The sequence below is a fragment of the Molossus molossus genome, unplaced genomic scaffold (assembly GCF_014108415.1).
Source record: "Molossus molossus isolate mMolMol1 unplaced genomic scaffold, mMolMol1.p scaffold_m16_p_11, whole genome shotgun sequence".
In the NCBI taxonomy this organism is placed as follows: Eukaryota; Metazoa; Chordata; class Mammalia; order Chiroptera; family Molossidae; genus Molossus; species Molossus molossus.
Genome location: NW_023425346.1, coordinates 50,790,038 through 50,811,422, shown reverse-complemented (window position 1 = coordinate 50,811,422; position 21,385 = coordinate 50,790,038). Strand labels below are relative to the sequence as shown.

The 21,385-nt window shown below is 36.5% G+C and overlaps 1 protein-coding gene across 1 annotated transcript in view; it reads right to left on the bottom strand.

The window, feature by feature from the left end:
- The window catches only part of RAPH1 (Ras association (RalGDS/AF-6) and pleckstrin homology domains 1), a 112,368-nt gene that overhangs the window by 28,083 nt on the left and 62,900 nt on the right, over positions 1 to 21,385 (bottom strand). The window contains 2 exon segments of the mRNA XM_036254189.1: positions 4,723 to 4,882; positions 5,306 to 5,383. Coding sequence (XP_036110082.1) covers positions 4,723 to 4,882; positions 5,306 to 5,383 — 238 coding nt within the window.

The following is a 21,385-nucleotide window of genomic DNA, read 5'->3' as shown; positions in this document are numbered from 1 at the left end:
AATTTCCTGCATCCTTTTTTGTCTGATTGACTGTACTGATCACTAAAAAGGTTCTTAGGTGAAAAGGTTCTACTATAAAGCCTGACTTGTGAAATCCTCCTGGTAATTCTATCAACTTTTGCTTTATACATTTTAATGCTATTAGATAAAATTTAGAATTATGGTCTCTTCTCTGTGAATATGTATTCTCTTCATCTCTAGTAACTCATTTTGCTTTAAGTCTATTTTGTCTGATATTAACATAGTTAATTATCTTTTTGGTTAGTGTATTTATATAATAGGTCTTTTGTAAATAGCAAACAGCTGCATTTTGTTTATTCATCCTTTCTTAATAACTTTTGTTGTGTGAGTCATTTACATTTATGATAATTTGTTTCCACCACCTTATTTTGGGCTCTTAGTAGTCTCTTGTTTTCTTTTCTTTTATTCACTGAATGACTGTATATATATGTGTGTGCGTGTGTGTGTATATATAAAATTTTATATATAAAAATTTTACTTTTCAATCACAGTTAATATTCACTATTATTTTTTATTAGTTTCAGGTGTATTGCATAGTGGTTAGACAACATACACTTTACAAAGTGGTTCCCCCAATATTTCAAGTACCCACATGTCTCTGTACCACTTATTACAGTATTACTGACTATATTCCGTATGTTGTACTTTATATCCCCATGACTATTTGGCAACTACCAATTTGTACTTACTCCCTTCACCTTTTTCACACAGCCCCTCAATTTTCCTCCCCTCTGGAAACCAACCAGTCTGATCTTTGTATCTACAAGTTCACCTCATACTATAGTTGAAGCACTGTGCCATATATGATTAAATAATAGTTACTTAAGATACCATAGTCGCGAGGACTTCCGGTCAAGATGGCGGCGTAGGGAAATGCAGTATCGCGTTCTCCCACAACTACATCCAAGTTACAACAAAACTACAGAACAACCATCATCCAAAACCGCCTGAAATCAAGCTGAATGGAAGTCCTACAACTACGGAATTAAAAAAAAAAAAAAAGCAGCTACATCCAGACCGGTAGGAGGGGCGGCGGCGCGAGGGGTGGCAGCGGCGACGGGCTGGTCCCACACCCACGTGTGGCGGATAAAAATCAGGAGGCTCCCGCGGCTGGGAAGGTCCTTCCTGAGGACTGAGGGGTCCCGGTCCCACACCAGGTGCCCTGCTCAGGGTTCCAGTGCCAGGAAGAGAAGTCCCCATAACTTCTGGCTGGAAAAACCAGCGGAAACTGAGGCTCAGGGAAGCTGACCTGGCTGGAGCCACAGGCAGCTCCCTAAAGGGCCGGCGCACAAACTTATCGGACTCTCTCCCTCTAAGCCTGGAGGGAAGGCAGCTCAAGGGGCACCAGAGAAACACAGGGAAGAACTGAGCTGTTTGGCACTGGAGCGAGGGCTGGAGAGGGGGCTTCCTCGGGGACAAACGTGCTGTCAGAGGCCTTTGTTCCTTTGGTGAGCCCTTCCCTGGGGCGGCAGACAGTCGCCATATCTGGGACTCCAGCAACCTGGCTCACACTGGTAGCCCCGCCCTGCTGACTCCCTGAGGCCCCGCCCCGCCCCACCCAACTTTCAGGCCCACCCAAGCTGTTGCCAGTTGCTTAACCATAGGATTGACCTGTCTTGGATCCTGCTTCAGGTTTTCCTAAATTCTTTCAAAAGAGCAGCATCGGGTCTCAGCTAGCCCCATACCTCTCATTAAGTAATACACAGAAACAAACACAGGGAGGCAGCCAAAATGAGGATACAAAGAAACAGGTCCCAAATGAAAGAACAGAACAAAACCCCAAGAAAAGAACTAAGCGAAATGGAGATAAGCAACCTAACAGATGTTGAGTTCAAAATACTGCTTATAAGCATGCTCAATGAACTCAGTGAGGGCCTCAAGAGCATAAAAAAGGACCAGTCAGAAATAATCGCTGCACAGTTAGAAACGAAGGAGGCTTTAACTGAAATAAAGAATAATTTACATAGCTTCAATAATAGAGTACGTAAATCCAAGGAGCAAACCATCGATTTGGAATATAAGGAAGCAAAAAACGCCCAATCAGAACAGCAAAAAGAAAAAAGAATCCAAAAAAATGAGGCTAGTGTAAGCAGCCTCTGGGACAACTTCAAGCGTGCCAACATTCGCATCTTGGGGGTGCCGGAAGGAGAAGAGAGAGAACAAGAAATCGAAAACCTGTTTGAAACAATAATGGCAGAAAACTTTCCTAACTTGGTGAAGGAAACAGACATACAAGTCCAGGAAGCACAGAGAGGCCCAAACAAGATGAACCCCAAGAGGCCCACACCAAGACACATCATCATCAAAATGCAAAAGGTTGAAGACAAAGAGAGAATCTTCAAAGCAGCAAGAGAAAGGCAGCTAGTTATCTACAAGGGAGTTCCCATTAGGCTGTCAGCTGATTTCTCAAAAAAACTTTGCAGGCCAGAAGGGAGTGGCAAGAAATATTCAGAGTGATGAAAACCAAGAACCTACAACCAAAATTACTCTATCCTGCAAAGCTGTCATTTAGAATCGATGGACATATAAAAACTTTCCCAGACAAGAAAAAGTTAAAGGAGTTCATCACTACCAAACCGTTATTATATGAAATGATGAAGGGTCTTTTTAAAGAAAAAGATAAAATGTATGAACAAACAAAATGGCAATGAATACATATCTATCAACAATGGAATCTACAAACAAAATGAACAGGTAGAACAGGAACATTCTCATAGATATAGAGAACATTTTGTTGGTTGCCAGTTGGGAAGGGGGTTGGGGGAATGGGTGAAAAAGGTGAAGGGATTAAGAAGCACAAATTCATTGCTAGACTGACAAACCTCAAAGGGAAAGGGGTTGGGGGGGGTGGGAAGAGATAAACCAAAGAACTTATATGCATAACCAATGGACACGGACAATAGTTTGGGAAAAGGTGCGAGGGGGGCGGGAGTGGGAAGGAGGGGGTCAATGTGGGAAAAATGTGGAACATCTGTAATACATTTTACATCCAACAATAAAGATGTGGAAAAAATAAAAATAAATAAATAAATAAAAGATACCATAGTCGCCCTGGCCGGTTTGGCTCCCGCTAAGGGCACATACCTCGGTTGCAATTTGTCCCCGGCCCTGGTTGGGTTGTGTGGGTGGCAGCCACTCGATGTGCACCTTTCACATCGATGTTTCTCTCTCTCTATCTTCTTCTCTCTCCCTCCCACTCTATCTGAACAAAAAATGAAAAAATGTCCTCGGGTGAGGATAAAAAAAAAAACGATACCATAGTCAATTATATAAAATGTAATTCAGAAATATTACAACTGTGTTTTTAACCTACGACCATGAAAATATTCCAAAACTAGCATCCAAATATTTTCTGTGTATCATGATGCTACTTCATCTATTTATCGGATGGACAAGGATAAAACAAACAACGATTATGATTATCATCAGAATACATTTTTACATGTTAATAAAATTCTAGTAACTTATGGTTTAGTTTTGGGAGTTGTGTACATATTTTCTGAGAGAAAGGGTTAATAATTACACATTTTTATTTATCTGGAAATTGTTATGAATATTTAAAGATATAATAGGTAGTAAGAGAAATGCAAATACATATTTTAAATAAAATAGCAAATTGAAATTGATTACTCATTCAATTAAGTGTGCTAAGATAATTATTGCAAGGTTTCTGTAATCACACAATATTACAAAGAGAAAACTTTTTAAAAGAGTCAATGATGGTATAAAAATGAGGATGTTTAAAATTAGAAAACACTATACCAAACTACAAATCTTAGGAAACTAAGACTTAGTATATCTCCTAAAAATAAGAAATGTGTGCTTTGTGTGTCCCTTGAAAGTCTAATGCAGGTATAAAGACTTCAATACAAATGTGAGTGAATAAATAAATTGGTCTCTGGTAAACATGTTGATCTATGCCATTCTTATTCGAAGGGAAATAGTATTTTGTTACCTTAAAAAATAAAACAAAAAACAGCCCTGTCCTGTTTTGCTCAGTGGTTAGAGCGTTGGCCTGCAGTACAGAGAGACCCGGGTTCAGTTCCCGTTAAGGGCATGTACCTTGGTTGCAGTTTGTCCCCAGCCCTGATTGGGTCATGCAGGTGGCAGCCATTCAATGTGTCCCTTTCACACCCATGTTTCTCTCTTCCTCTCTCTCCCTCCCACTCTACCTGAACAAAAATGGAAAAATGTCCTCTGATGAACAAGGATAAAACAAACAAACAAAAAACAAACAGCCCTGGACAGTGTGGCTCATTGGTTATAGTGTCAGCCTGCGCACCAAAGGGTCACAGGTTCCACTCCCAGTCAAGGGCATGTACTTAGGCTGCAAGTTCGATCCCTGGCCCTGGTCAGGGCACATGCAGCAGGCAAAACCGATCAATGTATCTCCTACCGATGTTTGTGCCCCCTCCCCAATAAATAGATTAAAAAAATCAATGAAAAAAAATCCTCCAATGAGGATTAACAAAACAAAAACAAAAACACTTTGTTCTAGCTATAAGTAAAATCTAAATTGAACTAGAAACCTCATATTCAAAGAAATCTCAATACTTGGGAAAAAAATAATAATGTAAAAAGCCAAGGTTATATTATAGAAAAAAATATATATATAAATACTCTTGAGGTACTTTTATGAACATGAAAACTGTTAGAATTACATAAAACTTAAAAAGTAATTGAAGTAATAAGATTACTAACCCATTTGCAACTCAGAGATGGTTTCCACCAGGGACCAGTCTAAACTGTAACCGCAGTGGGATTTGTCCATCAGGTTATCCAGCACTTGTCTCACTGTCTGTCTCTCATCCACCATCATTGTTTTAGAACTATCATCAGACATGTGGACTCTAATAACCAGCTATAAAAGGCAAAAAGAAAATTAAATGCAAACCAAAATGTAGGCATTTTAGAAATTTCTTCCAATACTGAGTAATGTTCTCAGTAATGCCCTTAGTTAAATATAAATTAAAACAAACTTAACTTCACTATGTTAAAAATACTCTAAAATTAGCCTACCTAAACAAATTTAAAGCCTCCTAAAAATTATAACATGTAAGATTATAATAAGATTATTCTATTTTACTGTTAGGATAAGTTAAACCAGAAAGTTATTTCTTTAAAAATGCATTTGCCCCACAAAAAATACATGTGAAAAATATATTAGGAAGAAATACCCCTCTATCTCTCCATATCTTAGAGATACATTATATAAACAAAGCAATTCTTTATAAATCTGTAAAACTGATAAAAACCCCAGGCCAGGGAAAAGGCCAAATATTACCTTTTTCACTTGTGCCTCTTTAATTTTCTCTAGGGCAACTCTGATCTTCTCAGCTTTCAATTTTGCTGCTTGTTCTTCCTGCAAACAAAAGCACTTCAGATAAACTAATGCTAAAATAATGAGAATTTTTTTAGAAGAAGTCTTTTTATCCTTAAGGATGTTGCTAGCACTGAATTTCAGTAAGAATGTAACTTCACACACTTATATAAGGTACATTTTAAAATAACCCTGTTCACAAAGTGAGAGCTCACATATTATAAAGAAACTTTTTTTTAAGATGCAGACTTGAAGATCTCTTATAAGACTAGATTCCGTATTCTAGAAAACAAGAAATTTGTGATGTAGTAAAATAATGAGTTTTATTCCGTCCATCTGAAGCAGATGAATTTTGGGTTTTGGGGTAGGAAGAACATGAGTATAAGTAAGTTATTTGTGAGCCTGCCAATTTGTTACACCTGCACAATCCCTAACTCTGAATTTATACCCCCTCCAAAGCTGGGGCAATCTTTGTATATTGTTTTGTTCTGTTACACTGAAAACGTACCATCATCATAAAAATAGCAAAACAAAAGTATCAATTTCTTTGCAACCATATATAACTCCTTAATAAAAAATGTAGGTACATTCTCATTAATATACCAATACAAATAGAGGAGGCTGCATTATATTATAGGTTTTACTCTGCTTTGGAAAAACATACAATATAATCAATATCTCATGTCAATAAATTCAAATTTGTTTCCATTAATTTATTGATAATTTTTTTAAAGTCATATAATTTTCCAAATATTTAATTTCTAGTAACTTCTATTTTATAACATTCAGATAATAAAATTATGAAGGACTAAAACTCTAAACCAATTGTCTATTTTCCCTAAAACAACACATAGTAGTCTAATACCAGTACTTACTTGCACTTTCCAGCAATAGGCCATAGTACACTGGAGCATTAATCGCCAGCTGAAAAAACTCATGTAAGTAAACCTTTACTTATAAAGGATTACTTTCTAATTCTAAACTTTGATTTCTCTGGAAAATAACTAAGAAAAATATAAGCTGCCAATTTGTAAATTCCTTTATTTAACATAAAACTTAAAAAGAAACACACAAAAAAACAACAAAAGAAAAGCCGAATTATATCAGCCAAACTATTTGCTACAAATTCTGATTTAGAAAACACAATCCATGTGTTATACTCAAAGCTATCAGTTTATAAAAAACAAAACAATAACTCAATTAATAGATTTAGTCACTGTTCTAAATTCTGTTGGCTTTCTTGTTTCCAAACTGCTTCTCTTTCCATTTCACATTCTAGACTGTCTCCCCTCATTTTGAGCTTAGTATTTACTTACTACTCTGTAGAACAGAGAAGAAAACAGTGGTTAGGGAATACAGTGGGCTTGTTTGTCAGAAATCTGATCCTTTTCAATGAAAGGAGTCAGGGAATTAACATAATAACCAAGGTCTGGAAATACTATCTGTAAACCCAATTAGACAGACAACAAAGAACTTTGTTTTAAAAATGGAGAGGAGAGTAAGATAAGACTTGATTCTTAGACTATTATAGATATATTCACTTGATTAAAAGATTAAATCATCCTATCCACACTTTATTCAAATGAAGAATAACAGAGTTATAAGATATGTTGACTATATATTTTAACACAATTTTTTTTTCCTTTTTAAGGCAGGTTATAAAATGAGAAAACTAAACTACTGTAAATTTAAATCTCAAAGCCTGATGAGGAAAACCTGATATGCAGAATCAATGCTTTATGTATTTAGAACAGAAATATGAACTTCTAAAGGGCCAAATTCTTTTATATTATAATTAATATGCAGAAGTTAATAAAAACTTAGATGTCCTTAAAGTCATAAACATTTTTTAGGATAAAACATATTCAAGAGAATGAGAAGACAAGCTATTGACTAGGAAAAAATATTTGCAAAATCATCAGACACAGCTGATAAAAGACTACTATCTAAACTATACAAAGAATTCTTAAAATCAACAATAAAATGACAACCCAATTCAAATATGGGCAAAACACCTTGACAGACAACTCACCACAGAAGATAGACAGATGGCAGATACGATTATGAAAAAATGCTCAAAATCATGTCATTAGGGAACTGCAAATTAAACAAGATACCACTACACACCTATTAAAACGGCAGAATACAAAATACTGAAAACACCAAATGCTGAAGTTGCAGAGCAACAGGAACTCGAATTCATTGCTGGTGAAAATGCAAAATGGTACAACCACTTTGGAAGACAGTTTGGTGGTTTCTTATAAAACTAGACATGCTCTTACAGTAACAACCCAGCAATCATGCTCCTTATTATCTACCCAAATGAGTTAAAAACTTACCTCCACCCCAAAACCTGCATAGATGTTTATAGCAGCTTTATAAAATGCCAAAGCTTGTAAGCAACCAAGATATGTATCTTTCAGTAGGTGAATGGATAAACGGTACTGCATACAGACAATAAAATATTATTCAGTGCTCAAAAGAAATGAGCTATCAAGCCATGAAAAGACATAGAGGAAACTTAAAAGCATATTACTAAGTAAAGAAGCCAATCTGCAAAGGCTATTTACTATATAATTCCAACTAAATGACATTCTGAAAAGGGTAAAACTATGAATACAGTAAAAGGACTAGTGGTTGTCAGGGGCTGGAAGAAATGAACAGGTGGAGCACAGAGAATTTTTGTAGGAGTGAAACTATTCTAATAGTATGACACTACTGTCATTATACATTTGTCCAAACTCATAGAATGTAAACCACTAAGAGTGAACCCTAATGTAAACCATGGACTCTGAGTGATAATGATGTGTTAATAATACAGGTTCATCAATTATAACAAGTGTTCCACTCTGGTGGGGGATGGTGATAATTGAGGCTATGCATGTGTGTGGGGTAGGTGGTATATGAGAAAGCTCTTTACCTTCCTCTTATTTTTACTGTGAACATAAAACTACTCTAAAATATAGTCTATTCAAAAAATAATTAAAAAATTGTAATTACCTGATCTTGATTATAAATTTTATTATAAAATTTTATTTTCTTAACTCCCATTTTAGTAAATTATTTAGAACACAATCAGTATTATCTTTTGAAGAAATGACATAAAAAGTAATTCAATTATAAGGTCAGCTTAAACTCCCAGATCAGATTCTGCTGCACAGGCTAACAGGGAGAAAGTTAACAACACACTGAAAGAAAGATTTAAAGAAACAAAAGACCCCAGTAAATTCCATTTTTTTAAAAAAGGAAAGAAACAAGAGATACATGCAACCAATGAACATACATTAAACCAATCAGATTTCCTAGCCATCAATAAGAATTCATTTTTAGCCCTGGCCGGTTTGGCTCCGCGGTTAGAGTGTTGACCTGTGGTCTGGAGAGACCCGGGTTCGGTTCCTGCTAAGGGCACGTACCTCAGTTGCAGTTTGTCCCAGCCCTGTTTGGGTCGTATGGGTGGCAACCACTCAATGTGTCCCTTTCATGTCGATGTTTCTCTCTCTCCCTCTCCCTCTCCCTCTCCCTCTCCCTCTCCCTCTCCCTCTCCCTCTCCCTCCCACTCTATCTGAACAAAATACCGAAAAATGTCCTAGGGTGAGGATAAAAAAAAAAAAAGAATCCATTTTTAGGTAATGCAGCGAGACGAGGCTATTTGAATATCCAAATTCAGCTATTCTCCCATTTGCAAATTTTAGTTCATTCTTCTCCAGTTTATTAACAAGGATATCCTTTCTAGGAGCTTTCTGAAGAAATGAATGATGAAGATACCTTTAACTTTTCGAGTTTGGAGAAAAAGTGGAAATAAAATGTTTATATCAAACTGCAAAATTCAGAGTATTTCATTCTTCCTCAGAAAGTTTGATTTTCATCTATTCTATTTAAACCATAATCATACCTTTTAACCATAACAACCTAGGAAAGGCAGAAAATGTTGTAAGCTTATAGAGTAGTGTGCAATATAGGAAAGATTGATAAATCTTAGCTGAGCGTATTTAGATTATATACTTAGAAGACATCTAACAGTTTATTTATAAAGGCAATGCAAATCTATGTCAAGCCAAATTTAATACAAAGTTTAATACAAAGAACAAAGCTTTATTCAACTCATGTTCTCTTCTGTTAAAGCCAACAAACTCAGGTCTTAAGTCATCTGCCTCTTATCTTTTACCTATCCCTTTCTTAACGCTGTTTGTCCCATAACTATCCTAAATATATGTAAAAGATACCTCGCACATATAATAACTTTCTCTCCAACCCCTTCTCTTACAAGAGCAAGAGACAACCTATTTTCTACCTGAAGAACTCCTGTGTGGCTATCAATAATCATCAAATGTCAAGCCTCCTCAAATTTACATCAACAACAAAAACTCGGTGAAGATCTTATGATTAAATGAAAGCCAATGCTGTGGTTACAAAGTGTTAGAGCATTGTCTTCAGTGTAAAAATCAGAATACTCAGAGAGTTACAGTTGCTAAGGGACAGCTAGGAAATTCCTTCAACTAAGATATTATTAAGGTTTTGTGGGTTCAGAACAAAGCCAATTGAAATTAAAGGGCTAAAATAGTTAGCAATTTCTTTGGGATCAACTTTATTTCACAGATTACAACAATAAAAACGTTATGTAAAGTAAAAGAATTCAAAGAAAACTTGAAGTGATAAGCAGTTTAATACTCATGAAATAGTCTATTTTATAAAACTGCTTATAGCAAAATTGGTAACAGTAACAACTAGTTTACTTCCCTTAAAGAAATGAAATTGCCCTGGTGGGGTAGCTCAGTTGGTTAGAGCATTGTCCAGATAGGACAAGGTTTACAGGTTTGATCCCCAGTAAGGGCACTTACAGGAATCAACCAATGAATACATAATAAATGGAACAAACTGATGTTTCTCTCTCCAAAATCAATTTTTAAAAAAACAAAGAAACCATGAAATTGATAGAATCTCCCTGAGAAGAGAACTAATATTAACCAAAACCTTGAAACCTGTCACACACTAAATGACATACTAGACACAGTATCTCATTTAATTCTCAATAAGGCAAGGCCATTATTATTATTATTATTATTATTATTTCCATTGTACTGATTAATTAAGGCCCAGGAATACTCTTTCTAAAATTATAGAGGCAGTTACCAAGTGACTACTTGCACTTTCCACTACGATGTGACAGTTCCTCTTATCCTAAGGGTTATATAACAAACTTTTGGGATAGCAGTAAATAAAAACTGCTTGTCAAAACTAAAAAAATTCAGTTATATATTGGCATTTTTACTTCTCTGAAGCAAAGAAAATGTGGTCAATACTACAGCATTTCTTGAAATCCCAATTGTCACTAAAGGACCATTCTTTCATTTGACAGATGTTTGTTGAGACTGAGCAGGCTTGGGTTTGAGTGTAGTGGTTACAGACTTCTGGCTCTCTTAAACTCACATTTAATAAGAAAGACAAAACAAAAAAATAGGTGTGATAAGTCAGTTAGTGATAAGTCTTACAGAAAAAAGGTAAACCAGGAGGTCAGGAAGGCCCTTTAGAACAGTATCAAGAGATATCAAGGGCATCGGATCAGCAATGTCCTTTGCCCACTGCTCTCATTTATGGCAAAACAGTCCTGTGTTGTCACTAATGCCACTCCTAGAACAAACCAGTTGGTACTGTTTTTGCCAGAGGCTCCCAGCTCAGAATTCCATGTGGGATAGTTATTTCATTAACAGTGGTATAGTTACAACTGGATTGGTGAAAAAAACAAAAAACCCCACTCTTTTTGCTGTCCTGGCCTAAGCACAGTGCTGCTGTGTTCACTGTACTTTATACTAACCACTGGGTATTACAGTGCCCTAGTTTGGAAGAGTGCAGGTCAGAGGTGTGTAAGAAACTTGGGCACATGCTCTTTGAGTAGGGAGAGCCAGACTGCCACACAGGAGATATCCAAGAGGTACAAACTCATTTTAGCTTCAAAACAGCCAGGTGCTCTGGTACAGAGGTACTGAGAGGTCCCTGTGGCTCAGATTATCAAGGAAAGCTCTGCGACTTCATGCTTAACTCCACTCCCCTCCCCACTCTAAATGTTTAGGTTCTATGCCACTGAACAACATTCCTGCTCAAATTTCTTGTATGTAAGCAGGGTGGTATATAGCCAGGTGTTGACTATATACACCAGCAATGCCACCACGTGGGTAATAAGAGAAGGTATGATCTGAGTAGGGAATGGCTCTGAGATAGCAGTTGGCATCACCACCTCCTGGGCAGATGGAGATGAGAACTGACTTGCTGCATTTATCCACAACTTGCAAAGAACAACTCTTCCTGTGGTAGAAACTGTTTTGTTCACTGGAATATTGGGTTGTAAATACTGTGTGGCACATAGTAAATATTTGTTGAATGAATGAAGTTATTCTCCTCAACAGTTTTCCAGTGCATTTAGAAGAAAGAAACAAACTCCTTAGCATGCCTTGAATGATTTGGCTCTTGCCTCTCTCTCAAAATCCAAATGAAGACACGCATATATTCTTTCACCTACTGTGGCTCCAGTCTTTTTTTTTTTTCAGCTTCTCAAACATGCCAAGCTCTTTCTCTTAGGGCCTATCTACATGGACCACTTCACTTCACCCTCAAGATGGCTTTCATCCTTTAAAGCTTTAGATTAAACGTCACCCCGTAGAAGTGCCTTTTCTGATTTTACCATCTAAAGGAAATGTAGCCTTCCTTCATAGCACTTAACATGATTTAGAATTTGTCTACATGCTTGCTTGTTAATGTTTTTTAAATCTATCTTCATAAGTAGACTGTGAGCTCCTGAAGGAGGTGGGGGGATATATGGACATTTTGGGGACAATACGATGTTATAGCCTAGCAGCTAGTACAGTACACGACTCAACAAATATTTGTTGAATAAATAAGCAATGGAAATGGTTAAATGCTCACTTAATCTGTGAGCTGTGTATAAAATGGACAGGAAGAGGGACAGGCAAGAATAAAGAGACCAGCCCTGGCCGGTTTGGCTCAGTGGTTAGAGCGTCGGCCTGCGGTCCTGAGAGACCCGGGTTTGGTTCCCGCTAAGGGCACGTACCTCGGTTGCAGTTTGTCCCCGGCCCTGGTCGGTTGTGCGGGTGGCAACCACTCGATGTGTCCCTTCACATCGATGTTTCTCTCTCTCTGTTCCTCTCTCTCCCTCCCACTCTACCTGAACAAAAAATGGAAAAATGTCCTCGGGTGAGGATTAAAAAAAAAAAAGAATAAAGAGACCAGTGTAGTGGCTCTGGTAAGACAATAAGAGCCAAGGGTGGTGGCAATGGGAATAAAATGGTTGGGTGAACTCAATAAATCCTGAGGATTACCATAAGCTTCACCAGAGCTTTGTGGTCAAAAGTGAAAAGAAGAAAGGCGCCAAGGATGGTTGAGGAGTCAAACCTAGGTGATTGGGAGAGAAGGGCAGCACTCTGAACAGAAATAGGTATGTCAAATGATGATGATGAATATAAATTGAGAGGCCCCAGGGTAAGAAAGCTAAAGACCTGTGGAACTGAAAGTGCTGGTAATCTTCCAGGAAACGCCTGATGACTATCTGGAAATCTGTCCCTCTGAGGTAGAGAGATAGAATCTAGAACAGAGATGCTCGTTGAAGTTATGAGTGTAAATTCCAGGTAGAGAGAGAGCAAACAGAGAAGAGCTGAGAAAAAGGAAAGAACTTTGCTACGGTTATAAAGTCTATTATCTGCTCAGACTTCTATACTACTGGGTCTTTAAGCTCCTCCTAACCTATCCCCAGATCTAGCTGATAAAGAGAAACTCAAGCAAAAGAAAGGGTTTCACTGCTGACTCTTGGGTCTTCCATTTGAACTGCTTCTCATGGAGATTTTAACTTTAGCTTTATCATCTTCTTTCACAAGTTTATACAGTTAAGAAGAAATAAATTTTAAAAATAGTCCTCTAATACAATAACTAAAACTTAGACATTACCCATAATTACTATATATGTTCTTCAGAAACCAAGTCTGACATTCTTGAATTTAACATTATTTAAATAAGATAATGAAATAAAAACATGATTTGAAAAAACATAGGAAGCTATTCAGTCACTTTCCTTATTGTTACCCTCAGTCAATGATGACAATGGCTAAAAGATTTAAAATTGATATAAAATACCATCCCATGCTGCAAGTGAAGACCTGAGAAATTAAAACTCAACATTCTCTTCCAATCTGATGAACTAATATAAAGATTCTGATTATATAAACAAATGTTTTAATTAAATGAGATGCTGATAATATAAACAAGAATTAGATAACAAAGTCTGCTAAAACAATGCACAGCATGGATAACCATTAGCAGAAGTTGAAATTAAAGCAATGCTTTTTAGGCTTCAAAGTGAAATACAACGTTAAGCTAGAAAAAGTGCACAGTACTTGGGAAGACTGTTGGGTATTTACAAAAGTTAAAAACTAGTGAAAATGTACTGAAAATATTTTCTATTCTCAATATTTTCTGATAGTCATTAAAGTCAGTAAATAATTACCTTCTATAAGAGAAAAAATACCTCTTCAGCACAAAAGTGCTGAAACAAGAAAGCACAATTTGAGAAATCTGAGAGCACAATCAAAACCAGAAATTATATTCTACCTACAAGGCAATAAATATTTACATACAGGTGGAAAGAAGAAGTATCACCTTGGTCAGCAAATGAGAAGGTTTTCCTGCAATGTTTCTCAGAAGAAGGGAGGTTTCCCTGTCCAGATAGGAGTGCTTGTACAGAAAGAGAGAAAAACAAAACAAAACAAAAGGCAACAGAAGTCAGTAGAGGTTTTATGTGTTTAAAATATAGACAAAGTAAGAATGATTCTCTACTATTAACCTCTTATCTTTTCCCTAAACTCAACTTTGAAATGTTTCCAAAAGAAAATTTTTTAAAAAAAGAAAAGGGGGGGAGGCACAGACACTATTGATGCCAGTAGGAGTATCCCAGCCAACTTCTGCTGATCCTTCACTCTGGGATAATGGATCATTCACTGCAAAGATCACAGAGCTAGTTTGCTTTCTAGGACAATGCTTATGAGTTCTGTGCACACAGCACAGATAAAAAGGTATTGAAGACCAATGACAAATAGATTCCTTTCCCTTGTAAAGCCTACATAAGATCTATAGTTTTATTTATTTATTTTTTGGTATGTGCCTCTAGCGGGAACCAAACCCGGGACTCTCTGGTCCGCAGGTCAACGCTCTAACCGCTGAGCCAAACCAGCCAGAGTGATCTATACAGTTTTAAATAGTACATTCTTATGAAAAGAGAATAAGACGATATCATTTCTAAAACTTCTCCAAGAATTTCTGACAATTCCATGATAGTCACACCAAGAAGAAAAACGTCCAAAAATATTTTGCCTAATGAATACAGTATCACATTATTTTCAATAAAATTTTATTAATTCATTATATTAAAATACTAATAGGACTGTGTTGCACAGTAAAGGACTTGCATAGCAAATGAATGATATACATAAAATATTAAGAAGTGTTGTTACCTTAAGTTGGTTATATTAAGTTGGTTAACTTAATTCAAGCAATTAAAATATTTTCATTAAAACTATGCCCTGGCCGGTTTGGCTCAGCGGGTAGAGCATCAACCCGCCGCCCAGAGAGTCCCAGGTTTGGTTCCTGCTAAGGGCACATACCTCTGTTGCAGTTTGTCCCCAGCCCTGGTTGGGGTCGTGTGGATGGCAACCACTCAATGTCTCTCTCTCACATGGATATTTCTCTCTCTCTCTTCCTCCCTCTCTCCCTCCTGCTCTATCTGAAGATAAATGCAAAAATGTCCTCAGATGAGAATAAAAATAAATAAATAAATAAAATTATTGTGAATAACATAGTCCCTAACTACCTTTTTCCTCCCTTTATAACTTTTTAGTAACACATTGCAAGGTAAGTTTATGCAACTGTATTTAAACTCAGGTAGTATAAATCACAGCTATTTTGATATATATGTAACTCAGACTTGCCTGTCCTTAAATAATTCTGAATTAGTTTTAATGCTATGTAGTTACTAATTACCATTTAAAACAATGCATAGCACACCTAAGTGGAGTTACAGAAAATATTCTATGTTATAGTTTATAAACCTAATTCTATATCAAGTTATTGTTGAGAAACAGATTCTTTTAATTTATGTAAACAAACACTAGAATAGCATCTACTCTCATAAAGTTCTGTCCCACAGATAACAAAACATACTACTTCAAGATTAGAAATAGTTACAGAAAAATTATATTAACTTAATATTTATTCATATCTACACTTGAGTTAGGTTTGCTGTATGGTATTTCATTTCCTGTTTGTTTTTTAAGCCTTTTATTTTATTTTTTATTTATTGTTGATAGTATTACAGATGTCTCCTATTCCACACACACACAAACACACTATTGTCTGTATCCATAAGTTATGCATATATGTTCTTTGGTTAATGTCCTTCCTTCCCCTTCCCCTTCCTTCTCCCCTCTGAGATCTATCATTCTATTCCATGCATCCATGCCTCTGGACCTATTTTGTTCATTAGATTCTACATATAAGTGAGATCATGTGAGGTTCATCATCTTGAGTTAAAACAAAGCTAACTGGCTTAGCTTTGTTTTAATTTAAGATGAACCTTACAAGCACACCTGTCCCGTTCACTCACTCCTAAAAACAAAACAAAAACAAAACAACAACAAAGAAAAAAACCTAAGCTTAAAAAATACTGGATATATTTATCAAAATTAGCACTAACCAGGTCAGACAAAAAGAACAGAGATAATTATCCCTAGGTCATCATTTACCTATATGGTATAATTCTCCCAAAAATAAAGATTAGTTGGCTCATCCATAAAGACACTAGGTAAGCAGAAATTTCTAAATAGTCAATTTAATTTGAGGTTAACAATTGGTTAAGACCAAGGAAAAAAACTGGAAAAGACATTTTAAAAGAGCAAATGTGGCTGGCCAGTGTAGTTCACTGGTTGAGTGTCGACCCACGCACCAAGAGATTGCTGGTTGGATTCCCGATCAGGGTACATGCCCAAGTTGTGGGCCCAATCCCAGTGGGGGGCATGCAGGAGGCGGCCAATTGATGTTCTCTCTCATTGATGTTTTTCTCTCTCCCTCCCTCTAAAACTCAATAAATAAAAAGTTTTTTTTTTTTTTTTAAAAAGAGGAAATGTAACTTTTATTGGTCTTACTCCCATTCATTTTTTGCTATTCACATGTAATGTGAATAAAAAACGTATTCTTGCCCTGGCAGGTTTGGCATAGCGGTGAGAGCATCGGCCTGCAGATGAGAGTGTCCCGGGTTCGATTCCCGCCAGGGGTGTGTACCTTGGTTGCAGTTTGTCCCCAGCCCCAGTTGGGGTCATGTGGGTAGCAGCCTGTTGATGTGTCTCTCTCACATCAATATTTCTCTCTCTCTTCCCCCCTATCTCCCTCCCACTTTATCTTTGAAGATAAATGCAAAATGTCCTCGGGTGAGGATTAAAAAATAAAACAAAACAAAATGTATTCTTATGCAATTATGTAAAACGTACAGAAGATAACCTATTGAAAACCTTCTTCTATTTATCTTAGTCATTAAAGTTACTTTCTTAGAAAATGATTCCCAAAATGAACAGAACATCAATATTTAGATAACTGTATTTCAAATTTTAGAAGTAAATCTGCTTCAGCTATCAAAATAAACTATTATTTGGTAAATATAATTCCAGACCTTAAATTCAAGTTTAAACTAAAAAAAACCCACAAGATTTACTCAATCAGTCCTTAAATTCAAATTACTTCAAGACTTCAAATCACTAAAAAAAAAATCTATACTCTGATCAGTAAGAATAATATCTAACTATTTGAAGGTTCTAAAGTAGAAGCAATCCATTTAAAACTTTTACAAGGTTTAAATAATTTAAAATAAAAGGGGATAGTTCATTATATGCCACATCTACAATATGAGACCATAAGCAATAGGAGAACATGATCATAAATTACTTTGTGTTTGAGACAGTCATCTATAGCTATTTACTGCTTAATTACTAGTAGGGAGAGAGGCCAGGTCTCCATGTTCCCTTTCCCTAAGCTACAAGTATATGTAGCAGGAAAAAAAAACCCTAAAAAATCTAGAAATCACAAGCAGCAAATTCCTCCCTTCAATTAATGCTTCACTTATCTACCTTCCCCTACTGGGGCCAGTCCTACATTGCTCTAAAATTCCTCAGAAAGGGGGAGTGGGATGGCAAGAGAACAGATTACCAGTGAAAGATGCAACAGGGACAAGAAAAGTGGTGTGCAATTAGAGGACTGAGAAAACTTAAGACATTGGTTTGGGCACACCATTAAATCAGCCTTCTGTCTTGGTACATTTAAATGGGGCCTCTTCATAGCAGCACTATTTACAATAGCTAAGATGTGTAAACAGCCCAAGTATCCATCAGTAGATGAGTGGATAACAAAGCGGTGGTACATATACACAATGGAGTACTATGCAGCTCTAAGAAAGATGTCTTATCCTTTGAAACGACATGGAGGGACCTGGAAAGTATTATACTAAGCGAAACAAGCCAAGCAGAGAAAGACAAGTATTACATGATCTCACTTATTTCTGGAATATAATGAACTAAACAAACTGATGAACAAAATAGACCCAGAGTCACAGATGCAGGTACAGACTGACAATCCTCAGAAGGGAGGGAGGGAAAGGATAAACCACAGAACTTATATGCATGTATGCATAACCGATGGACACAGACATCAAAGCTGGGGATGGGGTGGGAGGGGATGAGGAGGAGGGTGTCAATGGGGGGAAAAGAGAAACATCTGTAACAAAAATTAATAACAAAACAGAACAAAAATAATAAATAAATGTTTATGTTTTCCTTTATTCACCACTAACAACAGAAAGTCAGTGGCTTATTCTTATCATAATTCATCCATTTCACTGGTTTTATTAGCCCATTTTCTTACTCTCTTGCATTTTCCCCTTTCTTTCATTTATTCAACTGTTTATAGGCTTCAACTTTGAGCATGCAACCATGCCAGGCACTGGAGATGTAAAAGTGATCAAGAAAGGCATTTCTTGCTCTCACAAACTTTAGTCCTATAGGGAGAGAACTGACAACTACAATACAGTGTGTTAAGTGGTATGGGAAAAGCAGAGGTGGACCACCTAACCCAAAATTAGGAGGTCAGTAAAGTATTTCTGAAAAAGCTTATTAGAATTCTGGAGGGTGTGTAAGAGGCAGCTGGGGGTAGTAGGGCAGGATGTAGAGATATCAAGGGTTCTCAATGGGGGGGGGGGGGGTGCTGCCCTCAAGAAGGCATTCTGGAAAAACACTGGGGATATTTTGTGCTGCCACAATGAACAGGAGGGGGATATTACTGGTATTTATTAAGAAGGAAGTCAGAAATGCTAGATGTTCAGTAAGCAGAGAAGAATGTCACAAATAACAGCAAAAGTTCCACATCACACATGAATTTGTAATGTCCTTACATGAAAATCATACAGATAGCTAATCCTTTTTATAACAATCTAAGCTTAGAATCGAATTCCATTTTACCTGTAAACACAAAGTATTTATGTATAATTTTAATATTCAATGAATCTTCCAGGAATGCTATTTACCATGTAAAGTAAATTGGGGGAAGCTAGCACATTTTTTTCTTTAGAATTTATCAAGAGTTATTTATGTTAGAAAATAATTTCAGCAATGGAAATCTAGCTCAAAGTAAGAGTTGCCTATACCTAAACTGGCAATATCAGATTGCCCTTTTTCACATGGAAGTAAATGACAGGAGAGATTTGAAATTCCTCTTAACAGCATTAATAATGAATTACTAGTATATTAATGAAAAGCCAGAAATGCAGGAATTTCACTGAGCTTCATTAATAGATTTAAAAATATTTCATATTACTCTCTTATTTAAAGTATTTATAGCACAATGAGAAATCTATATTGTAAGAAATCAAATAACAAAATCATTTTATCACTACCTCATCTCAATGTTGTAAGTCAGGGAATGTTTTTGTTATTGTATAATTATAAGTAAGACTCATCTCATTTGCAAGAATTTGGTACGTCCCCATTTTCTTTTCTTTGGTGGTCTATAAACTGCCTCAGCACATCACTGTTATACTTCAGTTAAGGTAATTTCCCATTTTATATTACCATATACAGGTATGTTATGCCTGCTATTGTTTATCATAACATGTTTTAATTCTGGGTCTACCCATATTTCTAACTTCTTTTCCTGTAAAAAAATTTAAAAACTAAAACAGACACATTATACTATAAATTAACTTTTTTGTTATTTCTCCTTCATATTAGGTATTAGGACATTAAATTCATTAAAAATTGGTACGGAGTCCAGCCGGTGTGGCTCAGTGGTTGAGCATCAACTCATGCACAAAGAGGTTGCCGGTTCGATTTCCAGTCAGGGCACATGCCCAGGTTGTGGGCCTAATCCTCAGTGGGGGGCATGCAAAAGGCAGCCAATCGATGTTCTCTCTCATCAATGTTTCTATCTCTTTCTACCTCTCCCTTCCTCTCTCTCTAAAATCAATAAAGAAAAAAAATTAAAGTTCTACAGCACACCAAAAAATTTATTTTTAAAAAATTGGTAAATTATATTATCTACCAGTTTCATTTGGGATAGTAAAAATAGCATTATAAGTTATTTGTTATGAAACGGGGGTACTGGGACTGAAAAGAATGAGTACTGCTGTTTGGGCAGAAGAAACAAGTCAGTGACAATGCAAGTATTACAGAAAGTGTGGTTGATGCTTGGGACTGTAGGGGAGGGGTTAGAGGTGCGGTTGGAGAAGTGTTCTTCCCTATGCAGGGTATATAACCCATTAGTGGGGTTTGAAATCAATTTACCGGGTTACTACCATATTTTTCAAGGACAGGAAGAAAAGAAGTAAGGGAGGAGAGCAGGAGGGGAGAAGAGAGGGTCAGAGGGAATCTAATTCAGTTGGGACAGGGATTTTTGTTTTAATGTTCTGAAGCAGTGGGGACCAATGAAAATATAATACAAGCTACAAATGTAATTAAAATTTTTTAGTAACCACATTAAAAAAAAAGGAAAATGTGAATTAAGCTAATACCAGTATCTTTTATTAAATTGAAAATAATTTCAATAAGTAGTCAATACAAAAATATTACAGCTACTTTGCATTCCTGTTTAATGCTAAGTCTTTGAAATCCAGCGTATATTTTATCTTTACAGCACATCTCAATTTGGATTAACCACATTTCAAGTGCTTAATAGCCATATGTTGCTGGTAGCTAGTGTATGGAACAGTGCAGCTCTGAAGCATCAACTGATCAAAGGATACATTTTTGATAAAAAGAAATTAGGTTTTCAGTTAAGTAACAATTCAGGAAAATCATTCTACTTGAAATCCCCATTCTGAAAAACAGCTAAATTTGTTAATGTCTTAAGAAATTTACAAAAAGTACTTAGCTTCAGAATAAAAGAAAGCGTGTGGCTTAAGGTTCCAATACCAAACTTCTCTTTTTCAGATATGCTACAACCTATATAATATCACCACAAGTATTAATATTCAATGATGTCATGTCATAGAGTTGCTCATTTGCTTTTTGCTCATTTATTTTAAGCTTGTTATTTTTTTTATCCTCACCCGAGGATATTTTTCCATTTTTTGTACAGATAGAGCGGGAGGGAGAGAGAGGAAGGGAGAGAGAGAGAGAAACATCGACGTGAAGGGACACATCGAGTGGCTGCCACCCGCATGACCATCCAGGGCCGGGGACAAACTGCAACCAAAGTACGTGCCCTTAGCGGGAACCGAACCCGGGTCTCTCCGGACCGCAGGCCGACGCTCTAACCGCTGAGCCAAACTGGCCAGGGCTATTTTAAGCTTGTTTTAATTGAAAAACTGAGGTATATCACAAAGTTTCATAAAAAATTTTAAAGAATGCATTCCACTTCATTGATATTTAAGTAGTCCCACAGACATTTTACAGAACTTACAGGTGTCAGCTCAGCCTGCTCTTCTGTGAAGTCAATATGACGCTTGGCCTG